Below are 27,500 nucleotides of genomic sequence, written 5' to 3'. Positions count from 1 at the left end.
GAGTGTATTTAGTCTCAATTTTTATTTAATTTCTTCTGCTTTGTAGCTTCCTCAAAAGAGTTCTTAATAAATGACCTTCGAGTAATTCTCCATAAAAAACTTAATATTTAGAACTAGATCTAATATTTTTTCCCAAGGTTCTACTACTGTATACACACTATAACAGTAAAGGTTCTTAAATGGTTAGTTGACCGGGTGGATGGTTCTATGAAGCACAATTAACATCCATGGAACATTTCCATTTCACAAAAGGTTCTCTGTAATGGAAAAAGGTTCTTTAGACTATAAAAAGGTAATAAGAAAAAAAACATTTTCTGAAAGGTTTTTTCTACCGCTTATCTGAACTACCTCAGGTCACGGGGAGCATGTGCTTATCTCAGGCGTCATCTGGCATCAAGGCAGGATACACCCTGGACAGACCAAATTTTCCAGAGATGCCAATCAACCTACCATGCATGTCTTTGGACCGGGGGAGGAAACCGGAGTACCCGGAGGAAACCCCCGAGGCACGGGGAGAACATGCAAACTCCACACTCACAAGGCAGAAACAGGAATCGAACCCCCAACCCTGGAGGTGTGAGGCGAACGTGCTAATTACTAAGCCATCGTGCACCTCTTTGGAAACCAAAAAAAAGTTATTGTATATGTGGAGTAGGGTTTGAGTATAAGATTAGTGTTAAGATTCAGTTGTTCTTTAAGGTTCCTAAGATGTTCTTAGCTACCTGAAGGGGTTTTCCTTAGAACTCTTAAGATTTCTGCCATTAAAACCAAAAGATCTTTTAATCCTAAATTTTACTATTTTATTTCTAAGTGTACTCTAGCATTAGTTAAACTAACTAAAATCAGGTTTAGTGGTTAATTTAGTTTCTGTAGATAAGTTTCCAACCTCCTAAAATGGCTCAATGGGGAACATTTTTAATAGGAAAACACTTCTATAGGGCTGTACATATCGGACATGATCTAGAACAGAGGCTATGTTAGATTAAGGTTAGATATATATCGGTTCATAGCTTCCTGAAAGGCTTCGGCATAGAAGCTATAAGTGTTTTTCCATAGATGCTTAGAACTGTAGAAAGTTGAAATGTTCCAGATCTCTAACCTTATTTCTCTGAAACACTATCATAGGTTGTAGGGTTCACAGAGAGAAATACTATCCCATCAGCATGGTGTTGCACACTGCTTTGTTACAGTGAATTTGATCTGTGAGTCTGTGTGTGTTTATTTTATCAGCAAAAAGTTCTGATTAAAAAAAAAACTGAAACTGATACAGGAACAGATTCTGTTGAAAATCACCACATCCTATTCCCAGACCTTGCATTTAATAAAATTTAGCATTAAGTCTGGCAACAAAATATTAACAAAGTGTACAAAAAAAAGTCAATCTTTTTGAACAAAAAAAAAGTATGAATATGAATGAATTGGGGGGCACGGTGGCTTAGTGGTCCAAAGACATGCATGGTAGGTTGATTGGCATCTCTGGAAAATTGTCCGTAGTGTGTGAGTGTGTGAGAGAATGAGAGTGTGTGTGTGCCCTGCGATGGGTTGGCACTCCGTCCAGGGTGTATCCTGCCTTGATGCCCGATGACGCCTGAGATAGGCACAGGCTCCCCGTGACCCGAGAAGTTCGGACAAGCGGTAGAAAATGAATGAATGATGAATGAAAAATATGAATTGAAAATAGAATTGAAAATACAGAGCTTTAAGGCCATGTAATAAGCCATTTTTAACTGTTCCACAGACTCTCGAGTAGTCCGAATGTGGTCACACCTTTTCTGTCAAAGATACTCTTTTTCATAATAGCATCTCCAAACTGTAGAGATATTAAATCCAATTTCCTGCCATTTTTTTCATAGCTTCTCCATTTTCACAGGTTCAAAAGTAATCAGACAATCGGTAGATAAGCAGTCTTAGTTTCCTTCATGATTTCATGACAAATTATATTTACGCCATTTGGCAGACGCTCTTATCCAAAGCGACATACATTTTTAATGTAATTTTACACAACTGAACAATTGTAGGGTTAAGGGGCCTTGCTCAGGGGTCCCAGCGGTGGCAACTTGGTGGACCTGGGTTTCAAACTCACAATCTGCAACATCGCAAAAAATTAAGATTTGGAGATAAAATGTCTATTAGCTTCACATGCGAACGCTTAAACTGTGAACAAGAGAAGTGTTGCAAGTGAAGTAGGCCATCATTAGGCTGGGGAGGGGGGAGAGAAATATGAGAGAAACTTCAGGAGTGGCAAAATCAAAAATTTGGCACATTCTTAAAAAGACGGTATGTACTGGTGAAGTCAGCACCATCATTAAAAAGCCTGGAAGATCACCGACAACAGCTAACATGGATGATCACAGATTTATTTCCTCGATGATAGAAATCCCATATCAATCTAGTCAAGAACACTGTCAAGGAGTTAGGGGAATCAATGTGACAGTCTATATTCGAGAAATCTCAAGACGCAAACCAGTTGTAACCCTCAAGGGCAGAAAGAGTAAAAGACTTTACAAGACAAGTCTTTTACTCGTGGCCTAATGGTTAGAGAGTCTGATTCCTAAGCCTAAGGTTGTGGGTTCGAGTCTCTGGCTGGCTACGACTGTGGTGCCCTTGAGCAAGGCACCGAACCCCCCAACTGCCGCAGCATAAATGGCTGCCCACTGCTCCGGGTGTGTGTTCACGGTGTGTGTGTTCACTGCTGTGTGTGTGTGTGTGTGTGTGTGTGTGTGTGTGTGTGTGTGTGTGTGTGCGTGCACTTTGGAACGGTTAAATGCAGAGAACAAATGCAGAGTATGGGTCACCGTACTTAGCCGTATGTCACTTCACTTTAAAAAAAGACAACATCTAGAAAGGTTTACTCAGTTCTGGAACAAGACTCTTTGGACAGAAGAAGCCAAGATTACCTTGTAGTAAAATTATAGGAAAAGAAGTGTATGGAGAAGAAAAGGGAGGGCTCATGATCCAAAGAAACCACATCATCTGTCAAACATGGCAGTGTTATAGCACAGGGACGTATGGATGCCTATGGAACTGGGTCACTGGTGTTTATGGATGATGTAACTGCTGATAGAAAAAGGAAGCAGAATTGTGAAGTGTAGAGAGTTATATGTTTTGCTCAGATGCAGTCAAATGCTGCAATAATTGCCCAAAACCTACAACAAAAACAACCCAAGAGCTTCTTAATGCAAAGAAATGGAATGCTTCCTATAAATATCAGAGTCAGTCACCTGATCTCAACCCAAACGAGCTCGCTTTTCTCTTACTGAAGACAAAACTACAGACACAAAGATCCATAAATAAGCAGCAACTCAAGGCAGCTGCAGTAAAGCCCTGACAAAACATCTCAAAGAGAAGAAATTCGGCATGTGGTGATGATTTCGAGTTCCAGACCTTAGGAAGTCTCTTATTGCAAAAGATTTGGCTCGAAGTATTAAAAATAATTCATGTTTATAATCATATTCAGTTTGTCCAATGACTTTTGAGCATGTAAAAATGGAGATAAATGGCTTTAATTTCTAAACAGATCATGCGATATTCATTTGTTAAACCCTTTGAATTAAAGACAAAATTCTACACTTTAACCAGGATTGCTTTTTTTTAAATCCAAGAAATTTTTGTGGTGTAGAGTTAAAATTATGCCGCTGTTCAAATACTTATGGACTGACAGAATTACTGACCTAAATGTATAAGCAATTTATTTTTCCTTAAGGAAATTATATCGATAAATCATATACTGCTCTACATCCAGTTCAGCATTTTACTTATTTATTATATTTCTATTTTTTTCCATGATTTGTTTATTTTCATATGACTTTATTGTCATTCAATTATTTTCATTCATTTCACTGTATTATTTGTACAAACGGTTCGTTTATTTAGATTCGATTTCTGTTCATGTGATTTTTTACAAAATTGGTTTATTTTCAATATTTTTTAACGAATAATTCGTAGTATATTCGATAGAACCCTACTTTACCTTTTGGCCCAATTTTATGAAGAAGAAGAAGAAGAAGAAGAAGAAGAAGAAGAAGCAGAAGAAGAAGAAGAAGAAGAAGAAGAAGAAGAAGAAGAAGAAGAAGAAGAAGAAGAAGAAGAAGAAGAAGTTATATACATTACAGCCCAGTGAAATTCTTTCCTTCGCATATCCCAGCTTGTTAAGAAGTTGCGGTAAGAGCACAGGGTCAACTTCCTTGGGACAGAGAAGGTTAAAAGCTTTGCTCAAGGGTCCAACAGTGTTAGTGCAGCATGAAGCTTGAACATCTGACATGTGAACAATAACCTAACCAGTGCCTCCACTGACCACTGTCTTAAGCAGCTTGGCTCGTTTTTAATTGATTAATTTATTATAACAAGTTTAAATTCCCATGCCATGGTTTTCCATCAGCATCTGTACACATATAATATGAACCTTTGTGGTACTTCTTCCTTCCAAGCTGAGTGTATTTCCATGCATTTGCATACATTAATGGATCAGGAGGAGTAATAATGGATCATGTTACCATGAAGTATGAAAGAAACTCACAAATCATCATTTTGTTTTATGACTTATGACAGATAAAGACATCCAGTGAACTACAGAGCGCCAAAAACAGCAACACTGCACCTGATGGAGCTGCAATCTGGACAATCTCTCTTTCTTTCTCTTTCTTTCTCTTCCCCTAAAGCATGGAACAAACTCAGTAATTTCTATCTGTTTTATGACTTGTCTTCTCCTCATAACCCTTAAACCCCATTGGCTGAGGTGCTTTACAGCAGCGTCATACTTCAAAGTACCAAGAATTCCCTGAGGCGCCTGGAGATTACAGCATGCCGTCCTTCTGGCTCCTACTGCAAATGTCACCTGCACACCTCTCACACTCCTCACTTCAGTAACAACGCGGACCCTGCTGTTTTTCCCGAAGCTATCCCTGCTGATTCCTGCATCTGCTGTCTGAGGGAATGTGCTCCAGGTGCACACTTTATGTCCTTCCTCCAGCAAAAACACAATCCAAAATCCAATCCAAAAGCTTAACTGAGCTTGACGGGAGGTTACACCTCACCCGAGAGGTGTATCGATCTGAGCCGAGATACGGCGGCGCTCAACATCATTAATATCTTTCTACGATATTTTCATCACCTCCATCCACTCGTCTTTCCCCAAACGACCGGCCATTTTTACCCTCGACACGTTTATTGATAATGCAAGCTGTACATGCTGAATTTGCTCTGACTAAAAGCCCATTTGTTATATAGACAGGAAATCAGAAGAAATATGAATCTGGCTAATTAAAAAAACATCACATTAAACATAAGTGTTCGTCTTTAAAAAAATGTAAATATTATTCTCAAACATAAATCCAAATGGGTCTTTTAGTTGTTATTTAGTTGTTTAGTGTTTTTTGTTCCCAACATTAACCTTCCGATTTAATCCAAACAGCACCAGGAACGTTTCCGACAGCTGTGCACCTCTGCAACAAGGCCAGCCAAAGACAACTTCATCTCTCAGCAAGTGCATGTTTTCCTAATTCCTCATGGAAAACAACATATGGTGATGCCTTTATCACTTCGCAGTAATGGCTTATAATTTTTGCTCAGTAACTGATTCTCTGGAGAAATGATCTGACTTAACGTGCTTACAGAACATCTGTGTCCTTCTTTACCCTCTCGTATGAACGACAAAACTGAAACTTAGTCGCACAAACTTTTTTAACAAAATATATTTGATTAATATGCTGCTTCCGGAGACGCACAAAAAATGTCAATCTTTTTAAACAAAAAAAATTCTATTTATTATTATTATTATTATGCAAAGCGGGAACGCCTCTTACATCACATGCCCCGCCCACAATCGAATGCAACAGTACCACTCCTGAGAGATCTATCTATCTAAGCAGTGCCAACGAGAGGAGAAAAAAAGCTTAAATGAAACTTTCTCATATTTTGAAACCTTCTTTTTGGATTAATTTTATGTGATGTGCAAAAGGTTATCATTCAGTGATATTTTTATCCTGCCATATGTTTAGATTGTAGGATGTAAAGTACCAGCCTTCGCCCTTGAAATATCAATTTTATAAATATGATGAAAATTATATTTAATGTGTTTTTACTCCAGCGGAGAGTTTTTTTACTGATGTATTATCAATTTGGACTTGTCAAAAGTGTTGATTTATTTTCTACAATCGTTATTCAAATCACGATCGCGCTGTACTCATTCTAACATGCTATGGTTTCCATAGTAACAACTCACAATCACAGGAATTTTTACATTGGATACGTCATATAACTTAATATTTATAAACAGATTTAAAAACACATAATTATTAAGATGAACGATCTTTCTGGAATTGTAACATTTAGTACAGTGTCTGAAATTTCTTATAGGACTACTTTATGCTTCATGACAAGTTTCTTGGTAACATGACAATCTTTTGCGTTTGTTTTTTTTTTTTGTTTGTTTGTTTTTTGTTTTTTTTTTAAGAGACGATGTCGACTGTAACTATAAATGGATAAAAGTACGGTTTTGTTGAATGAAATATGTATCATTTGGCACATTGCTGAAATATAAAAAGAGAAAACAAGTTGATATGATGTCATAGGAAACATTTGGTTAAAACTCCCATCGATCGTAACGATGTAACAGCCTACGAGTTTTCTTCCTAACTCATTTTCTTTCTTACACTTTTTCCCTCCTGAGTTCTGATCTATAACTTGTAAGTGAATTTTATCTGCTGGCAAATACACCAGAGTTTTCTAATTTGTCCTCAGGACTTAATTCCGGTTAGTTGTAAATCGATATTTCACACATTGTACAATGTTAAGGAATTTAAGTTTATGGACATGACTACATGGTCAGAGTCTGCCTGTGTTTATATGTATTCTAAGTCATTTGTGTATCATAAAACAGAACATTCCCACAAATGGCCACAAGATTGTTTAGCCAATACCTATGCTGAATATAAATAAGTGTCTGTTTGCTGTTTCTTACAAAGCCATGCATATTACACATTCTTTAGTGCTCTAAAACAAGCCTGGCTATTTATTTCTGATATTTCCGAAGTCACATTCTTCACATAATCCACAAAACTGTTCGACTATAGAAAAAAGGGGGGGGGGGGGGGGACAAAAGAGGCTGCGAGAAGCTGTGCTCAAGGCCAAACCACTACTTAGAATCACATGAGCTCTAAAAATTGGATCAAATCCTGAAATTGTATGGGGCTGTAATAGAGAGAAAATAAATAAGAGATAATGGGAAAGAGAACGTAGTTTGTCAAACTGTCAGTTAATATCTACTCTAAAATTCACAGTTTAAGCTATTACTGACTAATGGCAATGCAAAAGTGAGTTCTAAGGTTTTCTTTTTTCTTTTTCTTTTTTTTTTGCTCAATACTGTATGTGAACATCAACTCCCACAGAAAGACTTCCTTAAAGCACTACTAACTCAGTGTAAGACAACAGGAAGAGAAAATGGAGCACCCAGTTCTGGAAATGCACATGCAGGCCAAAGTAGCAGAAACAGGAAAAAAACATTACAGAGCACTTTAATGATTGTCTCTGAGAGCATCTTGCACTAACTAAACAGCATCATCTGCTTTAAGAACAAGAGCTTTGACGGTTTTTGTGTTTAAGGTTTGATTTTTTTTTTTTTCATTGAAACGGAGCAAACAAATTCAAATGAAACTGAGTGTCAAAAACCTTCAAAGAAATAAGAAATAAAAAAGGCCTAAAGCATTGTCGACGCAAGACACGTGATTCTCATTACATCAAGGCTCATCTCGTTATTCGAGTCATGGTGCAGTTTTTGTCATACACATACATTATCGATCCACTTAGTAAAGCCATGACAGTTTAAAATTTTTCAGAACTAAAAAAATCAATTGAAGAAGAAAAAGTAATAATAACAAAACAATACATTCCTAAGCGCATGTCAAATCCCTCAGTGAAACACTGAACCAAAATAAAGCTCCACGGTTACCGAACTACAACGGAAAATCATTCATATGGGCATTTTTTTGGTGAGAGGTTTGCATCACAGTTTGGATGTAGTCAGTAAGGATTTGCTCAAGTCTTTAGCCTCTGCGGCTGTTCGTACGCGTTCGTAGCCCAGCACGGCCATAGACTGGTGGCAGTAATCCTCCACTTGTTTGATCTGTTGGATACTGAGGAGAGTCCTCCAAGCGCTCGCCGCCAGCGTGGCATTCCTGGACGACACAATGAACGGCTTAGAGGAAGAGTTTGTTCCATTAGTCATGTTGAGGGCAAAAGACTCCACGTCTTGATTGGTGCTAAGGTTAACAAAGCGGTAAACTTGACGCAGGACCTTGACTGGATTTTCCACCAGGTCCTCGTACCGCACAGCCAAGTACTTCCCTTTCAGCCAACTGGGAGGATTTAATGCCGTCCTCAAGGTTCTGTGGGTCCTATCACATATCACCTCCATGGCTCCTATAGAGTGATAGTCAGCTCCATCCTTTTTGTTCGCTTTATGACTGGCGTCTGCAAGTGGTAGCCGGCGGAGTTTGGGATCCCGGCTCCTGACAACCTGCAGGTTCTCTCGGATCAGTCCGTGTCTGGATTTGATCCTGGAGTTGGCCACAGCTCTGGGGTCCCTCACCAGGTGAATGACCTTTAGCTCCAGCGAGGGGTCTTCCATCAGAGGAGCCAAGACATTGACATCCAGAATGCGCACCCCTTTAATAACAATAGTGTTGTATTTCAGACACTCTTCCTCCAGCAGACGGAGGCTCTGCGGCGGACATTTTTTACACACTTTGTCATCCACCATGCCCACCATGTCCTTCCTGTACGCAGAACACAGTGGGTATGAACAGATTACTTTGTTCAACGTGGCACCAAACAGGCCAAGCGAGGTAATGTTTTTGCCCCCGGGGCTGTTATACAGCTGGAACACAGAGAGATCGCAGCGATAAAGTGAGCTCAGCATGTCCCTCGCTGCACCCTGCAGAGACACAGCATCACCTGGGTACAGCTTTTGCCATATGTGCCACATGGGTTCGTACAGGAAGAACACATCAGGGTTCTGGTTGAACAACTCGCCAAAAAAGCTTGACCCTGAGCGCCATGTGGTCAAGACGTAAACAAGCTGCCTTTTCTTAACCAAAGCAGGTCTGTAAAGGTATCGGATGTCAGAACGCCCCTGGTATGTGGTGCTCCTCACCTGGTGGCTGCACTGCTGTGGCTCTTTGCTCCATCTGTAATTGGCCAAATTCAACATGGTCAAAACCAGCAGGAGGAAATAGGCCGCAAATAAAATAATCCGCTTCCTCCTCAGCACCTTCATCACAATGCCGGGCTGATCGATAATTTTCACAGGGTTTTGGTACGTTCTGAGTTTCCTTCCATAGTCACTGCCGGTCTCTCGAGGTCCTGCAGGTTTGATCTGCTGATACTGTTTGCCTCTCATCTGTAGGGGCTGGAAAAGAGCGGCTTTACACCGCTCTGTCCGCTTCGAGTCAGCGATGATGATGACAAAGAAGAAGAATATCAGCCTTATGGACGGAACTGTAGAGTGACGCTAAGCAGATTTAAAGCTTTTATGTAAAAACAGCAGTCATACAATACTCATGATCATGATCACATTGGCCATCCAACAACAGTGCAGCTGTACCATGTTCTGCACTGCGCAACCAGGCTCTCCATCATCCTCTAGAACAACACAAGAAATCTTCCATCTTGGAGGTGCATAAGGGAAAAAACGCGCTCATGTTCTCAGATCATCTGCGCGTTTCCGGTCCGACTATAACGCTGAATAACAGCTATGACAAAGGATAATAACCGGACAATAGAGCAATGATAACGGATCCATCACTGAGCTTCGTTTAGCCTTAATACGACACGGAGCAGACATCCACCAGCATTGTCTCTCTCTCTTCTGATCAATACGAGTCCATATCCGATCCCAGCAGCTCTAATCTTTCTCACCGATGCGCTGTTGTGTTTTTAAACTGTTGTGCCGAACCGATTCAGTCCGAGAACCGCAGAAAGGCCCCGCCCTCATCACATCCCATTGGTCGACACCGTCGAATCGTGTTTTTACCCCGTAGGACCTTATTGGTCGGTCTAGTGTCAGTCAAACTCTTTGCGCTTATCCATCCTGTATAGACGGAGATACAAATAAACGTGTTTATTTATGACTATCTGTGATTATTAGCTCTTCTAAAACAATTTGTATTTTTTTTTACATATATAGGAACAGTTGGTTTACAGTGTTAGACGCTTTATTAATTCATTTAGGGCATGGTGTTTATTATATTTTTATTCTCCTATCACTTTGTATATGGATTTTATCAATTTGTTTCATTATAATTTGGAGACACTACTGTAAGTTCAGTGTTTCTTATTCGTCAGTTAAGAAATTAAAGTGATGTAGAATATCTTTCATTTACCTATTTATTTATTTATTTATTTATTTATTTGTTTGTTTGTTTGTTTGTTTGTTTGTTTGTTTGTTTGTTTATTATATTTGTTTATTTATTTAGTTGTTATTATTTTTTTTTCAAGTCTGACATAATGCATTCATTCAGTTCCAGTAATCATCGATTCTTTACTTGAAATGCATTTATGTACCCGTTTATTTATTCCTTCAAAATAAGCTATGTTTCCCAAATCCCAGGAACACAGAGCCTGAGCCTGGAACACACCCTGGATGGCATGCAGGGTATCATGTGAAACTGTGTAGTTACAGAAATCCAGAGCTCAGTTCCAAACCCTGTATCATAATACAGTAAAGCCTTCATACAGAAATATTGTGTTTTTTTTTTTATGTTATATACAGCATTGAACTGCTCAGACTGAGGGATCAGGCTTTACCACTTTGAAACAAAACTGTAAGAAAATATATTACATCATCATCATCATTATCATCATCATCATCATCATCATCATCATCATCATCATTATCATCATCATCATTTCTATCATTTCAAGCTTTCTAACCAACAATAACACCCTCATTTGCACAGGAAGCTGCACAATTGGATATTTATGCCTAATTACAGCCTGTCACTTGCGAGACCCTGTGCACCGAATATATCCATGTTTATTTATTCTCCAGCACACCTGAATCAAAAGGTTTATTAATTAGGTAATGATTTATGTCAAGTGTGTTAGAGTAAAAACGGCTTAAATGAGCAGAATAAATTAACACACGTTGTATGAATTAAAGACAGCATCTATGAACCCACACAGAAAAGCACAGATTTTGTCTTTCCAGAATTTGATTATTTGATTATTTCTTGTAGATTTTATATATATGTAAAGACTCTCCAATATCAAGAAAGCTATTTTATATAAAGTTCTGATGGGGTGTTAAAGTTACTTACCTGAACATTACAAATATTTTCTCTCTTTTTCTACATGTTGATGGTGTGATATTGTTGTTGCAAAACTGTTGGGATGGAACACGCTCCATGTTTTAGCTTGATATCTCTTTATTATAGCATTACATTATAGCTGCAGATGTTAATTAGATGTATTTGGAAAGTTAATGATTAAGAGACAAAGATATTAAGACTAACTACATCAAATACTCAAACACCTTATTCTTAGGAAATAGGAAAAGAAAAAAAATAAATGCTGTCTTTTAAAAAGCCATTTAAGATTTATTTTAAATCAGACTAATTAAACGTGTAAAGCTGTTATAGACTGCCATCTGCTGGTGCCAGTCCGAAACATTTTCAGCACCATATTATTATTATTATTATTATTATTATTATTATTATTATTATTATTATTATTATTATTATTATTATTATTATTGTCAGCAATCAAAATCCTGATTATATAATAAATTTGGGATGTGGTAACCTACAGTAGTGGTTAAGGTGTTGGACAACTGATCGATACAAGTTTGGTAGGAAAAAGACACAATTTTGAGATCAATTTTTGAATATCATTTTGGTTTGATTTGTCAGAAATTTGGGATAATAAAAGATATTATTCAGTAGAACTTGAGATCATACTTACATTAAAAATGGTGAGATAATAATGTCAGATTTATTTTTAATTCAAATTCTTTTTTAAACAAGTCAGAAATCCATCTATCTATCTATCTATCTATCTATCTATCTATCTATCTATCTATCTATCTATCTATCTCTACATATATTTACAGTATAAGCTACAATCTTGAAAATAAAAACACAATATATAAAATTGTGACTTATTATCTTATCATTCTGACATATCTTAAATACAATATCACAAAATTATTATAATTATAATAATCATAATTATTATGTCATAATATCATAATTATTAGTTTTTAATAATGATCTATTAACGTCTTGAAAGTCTAACTGCTGCAGGCAGAAATGTAGATTTTATTAATTAAATAATTTTCTTTTCTTACTAAGATGGATTTTTATAGAATACAAACCAATATGAGTGAAAAATAAAACGTGCAGGATGTGATGGTGCATTTGGAACGTAAGGAACAGGTATAATGAAAGATTATCATGATGTAACATTGAGTAAGAACATACACTAAACTAACATTGATCGACTTCATTCATCTCTGCTTTAAAGTAAGAATGTAATAAGTTTGAACTCTGATGTGTTTGAGCAGGGGAGCAGAAAAGGTCTAAAATATACAGATCTATTAAAAGTCAGGAGAGTTTTAGATGTAATAAAAGGTATAGAGATAAAACTGCAGTTCTTTACCAGACCGACAGGGGGCAGGACTAGGATATGAAAAGCGAGGCTTTAAAACCTGCACATATATACTGATTTCAATGGTTTAATTTTATAGTAATCACAGTGTTCTGTATGTGTACTGTGTGTTTATAACGCTGTTGTGTCACTGACTTTATACAGCTTCAGTTTGTATTATTGTTATATGATGATATCATTAATGACCAACTCCACTATTACTCAGTATGACAAAAGGCTGTTAACCAAAAAGTCCCTTAAAAATGATTTCGCGTCTTGAATTCGTGTATTTTATTCTCTTTTATTTTATTTCTATGCATCAAAGATGTGAAGTACCATAATACCTCAAACCATTTGCCTTGGCATTACTGATGAATTGCTTTTACATTAACAACCTTTTATATTATTGTAACAACCAAAGATTTCTTTATCTTTTTTTCCGTTTATTATTTATTTTATTTAAAAAATGACATCAAAATAATTGAATATAGATATATGTATTTTTATTAGTAGAAGTAGTATATATAATTAAGTGACGTGACGTACGGCTAAGTACGGTGACCCATACTCAGAATTCGTTCTCTGCATTTGACCCATCCAAAGTGCGCACACACAGCAGTGAACACACACACACACACACACACACACACACCATGAGCAGTGGGCAGCCATTTTTATGCTGCGGTGCCCAGGGAGCAGTTGGGGGGGGTTCTCTGCCTTGCTCCAGGGCACCTCAGTCATGGCCGGCCTAAGACTCGGACCCACAACCTTAGGATTACGAGTCAGACTCTCTAAGCATTAGGCCACGACTTATTAACACATAATAGGATTACAATAATTCAGTTAAAAGATTAATAAACATATTTAACTTTATAGCCATTTATAGATATGTCAAGTTGAAAAATCTTGTTAAATAAAAAATGTAATAAAAAATGTAATAAAATATTTTTGCAGTGTAGTTTTAGTCTATTTCACTATTTTATTGTTGCCAATTTATCTCTTTTTTTATTTAATTTTATTTTTCTTCATCAATTTATTATGTGATACTACTGTAAATATAATAATGTTTGGCCTTATAGGACATCCACAGTAAAGCACTAAGAACTGCCTTTTTTCATTTCCATAATCAGTGCTGAAAAAATATATTCTTCTTCTTCTTCTTCTTCTTCTTCTTCTTCTTCTTCTTCTTCTTCTTCTTATTATTATTATTATTATTATTATTATTATTATTATTATTATTATTATTACTATTATTATAAATACTAAAACATCAGTATAAAATATAAAATTTAAATATAAAGGGCTTTCATAACAGTATATAGTATTTCTGCCACATCTCTTACCTCTACTTTCTAAACTCACTGAAAATCTCAAAGGTTACCAGTCTGTAGAAACCTGACCTAACTTCCCATAATTGTTTTTAAAAGGTCGAAGGTCAGTCACATCCCTTAAGATCTGCCATTTATTATCCCATATACATCCAAACAGTCACAAGCTCCCCATATAAACACAGCTGGATCTTTCTTCTGTATGATCTGCATGCTGCTCTTTTAATCCTGAGCACGTCGATTGATTTGAGGATTATAACTTTCCTGCATGCCAGAGCAAGATTTGTTATCACCTGAATCCTGGCTCCTCTCAGCATAGGCTCTCTAAAGGATTTTTTTCTCATTAAAGTCAGCCTTCACTGCCTTCTACTTGGATTTGTGTAAATCTGTTTTGTAACATCGTCCAAATATATATTGCATTATCCAAATAAATCGTCTGAATCAGACACAGAATGAATTTTATTGGCTGTGTAAGATTTCATTTATAAGGAATTTGGCAGTCAATCATGTGGCAGCAGTTCAAAGCACACCATCATGCAGATAAAAGAGCTTTAGTTAATGTTCTCATCAAACATCAGGACAAGGGTATCTCTGTGACTTTGTTTTTGTTGTTTCTATAATCTCGCTCTACTGAAGATGGAAACATCTCCTGTTTTTTTCTTCTTCTTTCTGTATGTTCATTTATGAGGGGCTTAGTGGTTAGCAAGTTTGCCTCACACCTCCAGGGTTGGGGGTTCGATTCCTGCCTCCGCCTTGTGTGTGTGGAGTTTGCATGTTCTCGCCGTGCCTCGGGGGTTTCCTCCGGGTACTCCGGTTTCCTCCCCCGGTCCAAAGACATGCATGGTAGGTTGATTGGCATCTCTGGAAAATTGTCCGTAGTGTGTGAGTGTGTGAGTGAATGAGAGTGTGTGTGTGCCCTGTGATGGGTTGGCACTCCGTCCAGGGTGTATCCTGCCTCGATGACGCCTGAGATAGGCACTACCCGAGTAGTTCGGATAAGCGGTAGAAAATGAATGAATAAATGAATGAATGAATGAATGAATGAATGAATGAATGAATGAATGAATGAATGAATGAATGAATGTTCATTTCTCTAATTTCAGTGATCCCATGCCCACTGAAGCCTCAGATTCCTGTTCTTGACTGACAAGAGAGGAACCGGAGATGGTCTCCTGCTGCTGTTGTTGTTCATGCACCTAAGCTCCACATGCTGTGCATCTAGAGATGCTTTTCTGCTCAGCATGGTTGTAAAGAGTGGTTATGTGTGAATGATCAGAAGTCAACACAGCCATACTCCAACATATACAGTAGTGGAAACCTTCCCAGAAGTGAAAGAGCTTGTTATAACAGCAAAGAGGAATAAATCTGATATGGGATATTCCCAAAGTGTCCATAAACATTTGTCTATATATACAGAGGTCTATATGTAATATTAGGAGTATTGTATCATACAATCTTTCAGTATTTCAACTGTGTGTTGTATTGTGTAACTTTGCAGCACTACAGCTCGGGGACAGAAACTGCTGGAACATACAGATAGGAGACTGACCACGTGAGGCAGGAAATTTCCCTGACCTTATCAGATACTTATCAGGTGTTATGTGCACTTGTTTGGATGTAAATGGATTAATAAATGGCAGGTCTTAAGAGATGTGACTGACCTTTGACCTTTTAAAAACAATTATGGGAAGTTAGGTCAGGTTTCTACAGACTGGTAACCTTTGAGGTTTTCAGTGAGTTTAGAAAGTAGAGGTAAGAGATGTGGCAGAAATACTATATACTGTTATGAAAGCCCTTTATATTTAAATTTTATATTTTATACTGATGTTTTAGTCTTTATAATAATAATAATAATAATAATAATAATAATAATAATAATAATAATAATAATAATAATAATAATAATTTTGCTTATCATTCTTATTGGGTGTAATTTGATATATTTAATAAATCATAAAACATTATATGAACATAATATATATATATTGTTTTTACTAATGTTGCATGTAATAAACACCGACTTCATATTATTAGTTAGTGGACTTTATTTTAATGCTATTTTCAATTAAAATTTAAGGTCAAACACATATCAGTGCTTAAAATCGACGAACACTGGGAGATTATGTAATATCCATGTTCTTGTTGAATGCTCGGTTGCCAGATTGTGCATTTATCATATAAAACCGGTGCATGGATTGCGAAATCTGGCAGCTTTGTTTGCAGGTGGCCTGTTTGGGCATGCGCAGTTGTGAGCGTCAGTACCATCAGCACCAGAAACCCTGAGCATCACTACGACGCATCCTTTACGTGTTTTCTCTAGGACAATTCACAACAACAACAACAATAATAATAATAATATGATGTTTGCGTAAATATTAGGTTTTCTAGCCGGATGTCGGATTTGCGCACTGACGGAAAGTAGATTATTGCGCATTTATTTCCATCGGAGAGCTCGCTTTTGGTGTTTTTTTATTTTATTTTATTTTATTTTATATTTTTATATATTTTTTTATCTGTTCTTGTTCCACTGCTCACGACGGGGGCTTCAGGCGCGCGGCCGCCCGGTGGGATGCGCGTCGGCCTCGGCGTGCTGTCGTATCCACTCCCCGTACTGATGGCTGCGCTGTACCGGGGCCCGCACACCGCCTCTCCACGCGCCCACCTGGCGCTCAAGGACGTCCGGGAGGTTCAGGAGGTAACATCGCTGGATGAGAAGCTCTTCTTGTTGGCCTGCGAGAAGGGTGAGTCTCTCTCTCTCTCTCTCTCTCTCTCTCTCTCTCTCTCTCTCTCTCTCTCTCTCTCACACACACACACACACACACACACACACACACACACACACACACACACACAGTCTCTCCCTCTGTCTGTCTATCTCTTTCTATTTCCCTCTCTCTCTCTCTCTCTCTCTCTCTCTCTCTCTCTCTCTCTCTCTCTCACACACACACACACACACACACACACACACACACACACACACAGTCTCTCCCTCTGTCTGTCTATCTCTTTCTATTTCCCTCTCTCTCTCTCTCTCTCTCTCTCTCTCTCTCTCTCTCTCACACACACACACACACACACACACACACACACACACACACACACACACACAGTCTCTCCCTCTATCTGTCTATCTCTTTCCATTTCTCTCTCTTTCTGTGTGTCTCTCTCTCTCTCTCTCTTTCTCTCTCTCTCTCTCTCTCTCTCTCTCTCTCTCTCTCACACACACACACACACACACACGCACACACACACTATAATTAAATATTATCAATAAAGGTTATTAAATGGTTCTGTATCAGGGTTCTGTGGAGAACCTTTAACATCTATGGGACGTTTCCATTGCAACAAAGGGGGATGTGGAATAAGCTAGTCTAAGCCTAGTGAATAATGTAGGAGACTACAAATTGGAAAGGGTAGAAGATTGAGTCCCAGGTCCTTAACCTTCAGTTGCTCAGTTGCTGTAAATGTAAAGAAATGGTTTTCTGTAGTTGGAAAGGGAACAAAGAAAAATGTTTGTAGATTATAAAAATGAAAGAGACTGTGAGAAACCTCATGTTGGTTCTTCCTTGCATCTTCTATTCACAATTGAACCGTAACCTTAACCTCAAGGTGGTGGTGTCAGGCTTGTAAAAAAAAAATCATTAATTGATTGGTTCATTATAAAAAGCGGTTGTTCTTGTGGGGACCATCTAAATGTCCTGACAAGGATATGAAATTTAAACAGATTTACGTTTTGTGCTTATGTCTGGCTAATGCTTGTATGGACAACTTCTTTTCTACAACTTTTAGTTTTGCTTCAAATAATATTCTTGTTTGTTTGTTTGTTTGTTGTCTTTAAAAAATGCTGTTTCTTTGTGGGATCAGCTCAAGACTTCACAAGTTCCAAAACCTCAAATATAACTATCCTTGCATGGACATTTGGATGGTCCCTACTGTATAAGCATGGCTGTTTTCTAGTGATTCTTTGAATTCAATGGAGATATACGTAACACACACATACACTCATACACACACACACACACACACACATACACACACACACACACACACACACACACACACACACACACACACACACACACACACACACACACACACACACAAAATGTTCCACAATGTACTCCATGTCTATAATCTTTTAATATCCAGTCTAATTTTTATGTCTAATGAATGAAATTGGTTATTGTTTAAAAACACAAATAATGCCTCTGATAATCTTCCACTTCATGTTTGTTCCTCCCCGTCCAGCTGTTTCAAAACCGTTTTAAACGCACTTGTGGCATAAATGGATGCAAACAGGAAGATGTGGCTACAAAACCATGTTCCAGCCTGTAATGACTTGAGACGGATGTTGTTCAGTACACAGATTCATTTACAGTGCTGTTCTGGTATAGTCACTGTTGTTGTTCAGAGTCTAACTAGAATAGGAATTATTTTTATAATTTGAATCCCTGGTCGGAAATAAAGAGTGTTAATGCCAAGCATCAGAATCATCATGTTAGTGCAGTCATCTTTTTAGCCAAAGATGTCATGTTTGCTGTATTCATCATGAAATCCAGATCAAATTTGGTAATCATGTCAATACCATGCTCAATGCTAATAAAACCACCATCCCATGTCGATTGTGCTTCTCGCTTGATCTTACATTGTGCAGATGAGAGTCAGATGTCTTCCTTACCATATAAAGGAAAGTTAAATCTGGCTCAGGAAAGAAAATGTCCGCTGTGTTTATGCTAACACAGGATCTGGACTCCTGCATGTCATTTTTTATGACTACTTCTAATATACATATGATTCGTTTGTTTGCATGACTCAGTAAGAAGTTCAATCAGAGGACTATTGGTGTGTGTGTGTGTGTGTGTGTGTGTGTGTGTGTGTGTGTGTGTGTGTGTTAAAGGTGATTACTACATGGTGAAGAAGCTGCTAGAGGAAAAATGCCATGGCGAGCTGAATATCAACTGTGTGGACGTGCTTGGGAAGGACGCCGTCACTATCGCTATCGAGAACGAGAACCTGGACATTCTGCAGCTGCTCCTGGATCACGGCTGGCAGGTAAATTCATGTTTGTTTTAATGTAGCTGTGGATTATTTCGTGAAATGCGTGCATCTAAAGTGAGAGCGTGATTCTGAGGCTTTGTGAACAGAACAAAAGGCGAATGTCTTTCTGACGAGAAAAATTATTACCAACATTAGTACTTAGTATTTTGTTAGAAATCTCTTGTTTGAGATGATATGAGGAAGGAACCAGACTCTCTTCAGTGGAAATAGACTCTCAAGAAGGGAACCTCATCCTCATTTGGGTGACTCTGGACAGGAAATAATGTAAATAATATCCTTTCTACAGCAGTTTATAGTTGAGTGGAATTAAGCAACCGAGAGCTCCTGAGGAACTAACAGGTCAGAGTCATTTCTGAGCTCATTACAGATTTAACACAAATTCATTCCTTCATCAAATGTACTTGATAAAATTTTATACTTTATTCTATATTATAATAAAGCCCTTTGTGACAAGTTCTTGGAAAACAAAGAAGGTTTGACATTATCCTTTAATTCTCCAGGATTTATCTGATAAGTAAAGACAAATATTAGGCTTTTGAGAACATTTATATAAAATATTTCTGAAAGAGATACACAAACGTCGATTCTTACTTTTTTTTATACATCTCATTACATTTCTGCAGAATTTGTTGCATAGGTAAGGAGTAAGTTGAATCATGAGTCATTTGTAGGCTACTAATCTCTGACTGAGAGCAAGTACTCCAGAGGTGTTTCCCATCAAAATATCCTACAAGGATTGACGTGACATACGGCTAAGTACGGTGACCCATACTCAGAATTCGTTCTTTGCTTTTAATCCATCCAAAGTGCACACACACACAGCAGTGAACACACACACACCGTGAACACACACCCAGAGCAGTGGGCAGCCGTTTATGCTGCGGCGCCCGGGGAGCAGTTGGGGGGTTCAGTGTCTTGCTCAAGGGCACCTCAGTCGTGGTATTGCCAGCCCGAGACTTGAACCCACAACCTTAGGGTTAGGAGACAAACTCTCTATCCATTAGGCCACAACTTTCCCCAGATGAGATGCAGTGATTATACAGACCAGAAACAGTTTATTAGTTTTAGGAACATTAATGTACTACATTGCTTCAGAGAGCGATATTCATCAACAATCAACAGTAATAAATGACTTTCTTCTTATGGTGAAATCCTGATACAGAACAGAACAGAAAGCCTGTGGACTTGTAGCTTGTTTTGGTTCTCTTATGTAACTGACATCAGGTTGTGATTCGCATCGGTTCAGTCGAATTTAATCTTATTAGTGTTGCACGTATAACAGCAGACGTCGTCGCAGGGCAACTTTGGAAATCCAGATGTAGATTTAGATCCATTTAGATTTATATTTTTTAACATCTAATTAGAATGTTTGTTATGTGAGTTGGCCAACAACCAAAAAACAATCCTGATTCCGCAGCTTTAGGAAATGTAGCATGGTGAGAAATATAACTAGCTTGTTTGCTTTATCTTTAGTGATAAACAGTGTCAGTAGAGTGGGTTCTTGAGCGGTGTAACATTCAAGCAGATTCAGCTTGGATGTGTTAGCCTAGTGGTTATAGTGTTGGACTACTAATCAGAAGGTATTGAGTTTGAACCCAAGGTCCACCAAACTTCCTTGTCTCCTGAGCAAGGTCCTTAACCCTCAATTGTCATGTATAATATGTAAGTCTCTCTGGATAATGGTGTCTTCCAGTTGCTGCAAATGTACAGTAAATAGGTTTAGCAACTAGATTAAAAAAAATAAATCTTCTAGTCTAGTGGTTAAGGTATTAACTACCAATTGGCAGGTTATGAGTCTGAATCCCAGGTCCATCAAGCTGCCACTGCTGGGCCCCTGACCAAGGACCTTAAAGCTTAGTTGTATAAAATGGCTTATAATCCAGGTCACTCTGAACAAAGGCATTTGCCAAATGTAAAACCCTGCAGCTGAAGGGTTTGAGTATAGTCACGTCTTCATCACTTCCTCACTGAATGGCTGGGCTATTCAGTTGGCGGCTCGCAAGACAATTTTTTCCAGCACTTCATGTAGTCTAGTGTGAAAAAGACATCTCTAGAATAAATTTAGTTCAGTCGGACAACGGACCTACAGTTATAAGGTGACGTGTAATTGTTCCATATAGCAGGAGCCACAGTCGCAGCACAGTGCAGCAATCACGTGGCGTTAGGCGAGTGGCGCGAGCAGCATCTCCTGTGAGACGTGATGTCAGACATGACGATAACAGATGAGAACTTTTGTTACATTATTTGTTTTGTTCATTTCTTCTTCTTCTTTTTTTTTTTTTTATTAATGGTGCTTGCAAAGCAACATTCTTGATATTGTGCCGGATAAAATTTCGGCGCATATCTTGTCCTGCAGCTTTTGTCCTAGACCAATGAATGAGGTGTCAAATCGACCGGTTCATTGAGTAGAGGTGTGCTATGACTTTTATAAGCCGGAATTCCGGAATTCCCGGTACGGAAGCTCAAATGGGGTTTTTTTCCCCATAGACTTCCATTATAAATTTTGGAGGTTTATAACTCGGCAAGTTTTTCGAGCGATTTACACCAAACTCGACCAGCTCCTTTAGGACCTTACTCCGGACGAAGTTTTATTTCAGTAGCAACTTTATGTCCAAAAGTATTGGCACCCCACCGGGTATTCACGAGACATCACGTATAGCCCCGCCCCCAAAATAAACACAACATGGACATGTCATGTATCAAAACACTCGGCCCGATGAGGGGAACTGACGTCACGTGTAGCCCTGCCCCCAAAATAAGCACAACATGGACATGTCATATATCAAAACACTCAGCACGATGAGGAGAACTTCGTGCAAGCACCATTCACATTTTCTTCAGGAAATGGACATTCTAGTTTTTATATACAGTCCTATGATATTCACTGTGGGTCGTGATATTTGTGTGTTTACAGACGACAGATGCTCTTTTGGTGGCCATTGACTCTGAGGTAGTGGGAGCTGTCGATATTCTACTCAACCACCGGCCAAGACGATCCTCCAAACCTTCCATCGCTGTTAGTCACTCTTTTTATTTCCCTTCTCTTCTCTTTCTTTGCTGTTCTCTAACATTATAACATACTAAAAGTTTATTAAGGATGTAATCTGACAACATATTTATTTTCTTACTTACTTATCTATCTATATAGCTATTTATTTATTTATCAGTTACAATCTGTTATTAAAATTACTCAGATATAATGCTTAAGGATTATTATGTCACTTTGTAGAAGCCAACATTCTGTTTTCCTATTTAAGCTTAGACAAAAATTTATAAAGAGTAACTTCTCCTAGGGCTTTTGAGCCACATGCACCAAATTCGGATATGTTGTAGATCCTGATCTGAAGTTTGCGATCCTTTTCTAAGCGATCCGAGTACCGGTACTTCCGGTACCGGGTCTCAAAATGACATTTTTTCCCATAGACTCCCATTATAAACTTTGGAGGTTTATAACTCGACAAGCTTTCGAACTCTCTACACCAAACTCGGCCAGCTCCTTTAGGGTGATACTCTGAACAAAGGTTTAAATTGGTGTATCGACTGGACTTGTGAGATATCAAAACACTCAGCCCAATGTGGGGAACTTCCTCAAGAGTATCTGGATGACGTCACATGCTCGTCTCCACTTACCTCCAAATGTTTTGGCACCCTAGCTTTCTGTCTACTTGCTTCCAAAAGTAACACTGACCCTTATGTCCACTCGCCTCCAAAAAGCACTGGCCTTTGAGAATTCTTGCATCTTAAAGCCAACATCAAAGTTTGTCACGACGAACTTTACAAATCTAGTTTTATATTTATTGTATGATTTTGCAATATTGTTTCTTATTACACTTCTGCAATAACAATACGTTATTATGAATTCGATATTTTAATGTAGATATGTTTATTAATAAATATAACCATGATTTAGATGTGCAGTATGTTTAAAAGCTAGACATATATATTTGTGTATTACATCATGCACTGTTTTATTACGTACATATTTTATATGCATGATTTTATTGTTATAATAATTATAAGCAATTTTTGTGTCTACACCGTTATCTATTAATGTGTGTAATATGCACTTTAAATCTCTTTTGGTATCACAACTCTTGTAGAAATCCCCTCTCTTATAGCACTTTAATCAGCAGGCTTTAATTGAGTGCTTAAGAGAGCATCGGTTTTGTGACATTCCTCAGCCATTAGCAAATAGCTTTAAGTTCCATTAATAAACACTGTTGGGATGATGAAAACTGCCTCTGCCGTTCCTAAGTGCTTTTCCATCTCAGTAGCTGTCTGTGTGATAGTTCATGTTCACTGCTTTCGGAGGAAACAGGCTGTAAATTACCGTAATGGCTTGAATATAATTAAATTCATTTCAAGGATACAAACAGTTAATACATCAGAGGACTACACCGAAGGACACAATGGCAACCAAAATCTGTATTGACCTGTGTTTATCCAGGATCAAGCAGCAGGGCAGTGAAGTAACCTTTTGGTCAATAACACAAAACCTTAACCTCTGATGTAGCATTAATTAGATACCAGCGAAAAACATTGTATCAGACATCAGATTCTGTAACAAGTGGCAAAGAACTGAACTGGATTTGCGAAAGAGAAATGTTTACTTATAAAGAGACTTCATTGTTTTTTTTTATTAGGTTTGATCTTATATTTATAAATCAGCATAGTTATTGTGTTTACAATGAAAGGTAGTTTAATTGTAAAAGTGAAAAAAAAATGTTAGTAGTTTTTAAAGGAAAGTATCTGTTGGTCCAAAAATCGCTGATACTCAAGAATTTTTATTGGTGCCAGAAAAGAAAAATTCTGATGTTTGGTATTTTTATGTTGTTATCGAGTGTTTGAATGTTTGTACGATTGATAAATTATATAACAAAGCGACAAAGCAGGACACGTGTCTGATGTTTTTTGTTTGAAAGATGTTAGAAAGGATTAAACTTGTAGGTGTTGATCTGCTTGATGAACTGAAATCACTTGTTGCTCTATAGAAACTGATGCAGCGGATTCAGAACCCGGAATATTCCACCACCATGGACGTGGCACCCGTCATCCTGGCTGCTCACCGGAACAACTACGAGATCCTGACCATGCTCCTGAAGCAGGATATCTCACTGCCCAGACCTCATGCCGTGGGCTGCGAGTGTACTCTCTGCAACGCCAAGAACAAGAAGGACAGCCTGCGTCACTCCAGGCACAAAGCGTCTCTTCTCGTTATTGATCTTCGTGCTCTTATGTGTTCTGTCCCGCTGATTCAAGGCTGAATTGTTTGAAAATTTTATCTGAAACTTTTCCATTTCTGATTAAACAGCTTGTTTTGACCTGAAGTTAAGTTCAAAACAACAAGTAAAAAATCCGATATGAGGGATTAAACCTGGCCATGGTCTAAGATGAGTTTAAAACATTTTTGATGTGATGCTCCTCCTGGTATTTCTCTATCTGCCGCTCTCTGTTTTGTCCCAGTTCGTTCCCTTGTAGATCACGTTACAAGCTAATCAATAATCATTGTGAAACATCTTTAATGAACAGAAGAGTGATATTGATCTTGGAGTGTAAAAGTCTAATATTTCTGTGTTTCTTTCTCTCTCTGTTTTGTCTAATGCAGGTTTCGTCTGGACATCTATCGATGCCTAGCGAGTCCATCGCTCATCATGCTGACAGAGGAGGATCCGATTCTGAGAGCGTTTGAGCTTAGCGCTGACCTCAAGGAGCTCAGCCTAGTGGAGGTGGAGTTCAGGTACAGAGAGAGAGAGAGAGAGAGAGAGAGAGAGAGAGAGAGAGAGAGAGAGAGAAAGCGAGAAAGTGAAAAATAGAAAAAGGAAAAAGAGAGAAAGCAAAAGATCGAGAGAGAAAGCGAGAGAGAGAGAGAGAGAGAGAGAGAGAGAGAGAGAGAAAGCTAAAGAGAGAGAGAGAAAGCAAAAGAGCCAGAGAGATAGAGACAAAAAAGAGAGAAAAGTTGTAACTAATGGTGGCAATTATACAGTATATGGAATCAGTTATAATACTAATGATATCTTGTCTTTATACTGTATCAGTCCACCGCTGAGACCAGGTCAGACTCTCTATGTTGTCAAAGAACAGAATAAATCAGATGTTTGAATTTTTATAGTCTGCGATAATTCCAGGCTGGTTCCCATTAACGGTGATATATAGTGGATGGGCTAAATTCTCTCGTCGTGAAAAGCAGCGTTATTCATTTTAAACAACCTGTCATAGTCAATTTTAGCCTGAGCACCAAAAGAGTCGGCCGCCAGCCGGCGTCCACGTGGCAGGAATAAAAAAAACTTTCTTAATTCATTCCCAACAGTCCGGCTCACATGCTAGTTACAAGCAGGTAACTAGCAAGACTTAACTAGCAAGTCAAACCAGCACCAAAACTATTTAATTGAATCTAGAACTTTTCTTTCTCTTTTTGCTCGGGTCACAGGACAGATTATGAAGAACTAGCCAAGCAGTGCAAGATGTTTGCCAAGGATTTGTTAGCACAGGCACGAAACTCCCGTGAGCTTGAAGTCATCCTGAACCACACGAGCAACGAGGATCACAAGAATAAGAGAGGACTGCTGGAGGAGCGCATGAACCTCAGCCGACTCAAACTCGCCATCAAATACAACCAGAAAGAGGTAAGGAAGCTCAGGTGACCAGGAGATAGCCAAAAGGCTAACAATGATAATGCTAACTACCGCTTATGTCCAGTATTAGCATATATTCTTGCTTATATCAATGATAGTTCACTTTGTCAGTCACCTGCATGAACAACGTCTTTAAAGGAGCAGTTAGCATTTTTAAAGCCTTCAGCTGGCTGTAAGTGGAATTACAGTCGAAACACTACTCGACTTCATCTTGTGCCCAACTGACCCCCCACATCCAATACTGTCTTTAAAGAGACAGTGTCCAGATCTGACAGGGGGCAGAGCTTATTTCAAGCCCAGAAAAACACCTGGAATGAGCAGTATTACAAAAGACAATAGTACAGATGATATTACAGAACATTTTTATTATTTCTACTGTTATTCAAGCTCATTCACATTTATTTTCATTATTCTTGTGGCAATTTTTAATTATATATTTAGTTTATTTTTATTTATTTATTTATTTATTTATTCAAACATTACAAAGTGCACATTTAATTTCATTATTTTTAAACATAACAAACTGCACCTTTAACTATAATAAGAATTAATTTTTACAAGACTGGAATAGCATTTAAAAGTCTATAAAAGGAAAGGCTAAAAAAATATGTTAGGATAAAAGTGATTTCTTTCCAGTAATATAATCTCTCCATGTTTTATGTTCACTCCATTGAGAAGGTATGTTTTTGTATTTTAAAACAAAGTTTATTGGATATTTATTGGGATCAAGTTCTGGCCTGGATCGATGTTCTATTGTGTGTCTTAATAAAAATATTATGAATTCGGCTGAATAAACTTCAGATTGATTTCTGTTCTAAAAAAGTGCTTGTGTGTGTTATTTTGTTCAGTTTGTGGCTCAGTCTAACTGTCAGCAGTTCCTGAACACGGTGTGGTTTGGTGAGATGGCGAGTTACCGTCGTAAGCACACGGGGCTGAAGCTGCTGACGGTGCTGAGCGTGGCTCTTCTGTGGCCTCTGCTCTCCGTGTGCTACCTGCTCGGTCCACGCTCACGCGTCGGTCACATCATCCACACGCCCTTCGTAAAGTTCATCATCCACAGTGCTTCGTACCTCACCTTCCTCCTCCTGCTCAACCTCTACTCGCTGGTCTACAACGAGGGCAAAAAGAACACCATGGGCCCGGCGCTGGAGATGATTGATTACCTGCTTATCCTCTGGATCATAGGTGAGCGGTGTGTCTGGGGTTTTCATATTTTAACACTATTAGCTATGAAAAACATTCCGATTTATTAGAAACACCAGTGGTGGCAGCAGTATAATGCGTAACATCATGCAGATGCTGGACGAGAACTTCATGTCAAACACCAGAATGTGGGGAAAGTGTGCAATCTCGGTGAATTTTACCAGAGGAGAGATCAGATGAGAACTGTTTGAGCTAACAGGAAGTCTAAAATGCTAACAATCTTTACAAGCATGCTGAGCAGAAAAGCATCTAAGAAGCCCAGGTTCTGATGGAAAACATCCAGAAACACACTAAAGAACGTTTAAGCAGCTCCTGTAGAGCAAGACACCCCTGCTGGTGGGGCATTAAAGGACACGGGCAAAAAGGTTCTAGGGCACTTTATATGTTCTTTTTATTCAGATGTTCAATTGTTATGAGACATGAAACAGCAAGTCAGTCTGTCAGGTCTGTTACTGTCCTTCAGACTAAAATAAAATTAAAATTTAAATAGGTTGTAAATTATTTTAGAATTTGCAGAACTAGAAGTAATTTTATAAAGTGTGCACAATGACCCGGAGTAAAAACGTCAGTCTGTGGGAAATCAAATAAAAGAGAGGGAAAGATCCAATAGATGGTGGAAGATCATTGCATTATTCTGTGT

The 27,500-nt window shown here is 38.2% G+C and overlaps 2 protein-coding genes across 2 annotated transcripts in view; one reads left to right on the top strand and one right to left on the bottom strand.

The window, feature by feature from the left end:
* Positions 1-7,495: 7,495 nt before the first annotated feature.
* Positions 7,496-9,976, bottom strand: chst2b (carbohydrate (N-acetylglucosamine-6-O) sulfotransferase 2b). The gene has a single exon (XM_027160088.2). The coding sequence runs from the start codon at positions 9,392-9,394 to the stop codon at positions 8,000-8,002; it is 1,395 nt and encodes a 464-aa protein (XP_027015889.1). The 5' UTR covers positions 9,395-9,976; the 3' UTR covers positions 7,496-7,999.
* A 6,245-nt stretch (positions 9,977-16,221) lies between these two features.
* trpc1 (transient receptor potential cation channel, subfamily C, member 1) overlaps positions 16,222-27,500 on the top strand; it is a 31,973-nt gene continuing 20,694 nt past the window's right edge. The window contains exons 1-7 of the mRNA XM_047810851.1: positions 16,222-16,708; positions 18,865-19,019; positions 21,940-22,041; positions 24,017-24,219; positions 24,631-24,762; positions 25,453-25,648; positions 26,506-26,842. Coding sequence (XP_047666807.1) covers positions 16,537-16,708; positions 18,865-19,019; positions 21,940-22,041; positions 24,017-24,219; positions 24,631-24,762; positions 25,453-25,648; positions 26,506-26,842 — 1,297 coding nt within the window. The 5' untranslated portion in view covers positions 16,222-16,536. The remainder of the gene's footprint in view (positions 16,709-18,864; positions 19,020-21,939; positions 22,042-24,016; positions 24,220-24,630; positions 24,763-25,452; positions 25,649-26,505; positions 26,843-27,500) is intronic.

Source organism: Tachysurus fulvidraco, chromosome 3 (assembly GCF_022655615.1).
Source record: "Tachysurus fulvidraco isolate hzauxx_2018 chromosome 3, HZAU_PFXX_2.0, whole genome shotgun sequence".
Classification (NCBI taxonomy): Eukaryota; Metazoa; Chordata; class Actinopteri; order Siluriformes; family Bagridae; genus Tachysurus; species Tachysurus fulvidraco.
The sequence above is the reverse complement of the archived record's forward strand: the minus strand, read 5'-3'. Positions and strand labels throughout refer to the sequence as shown.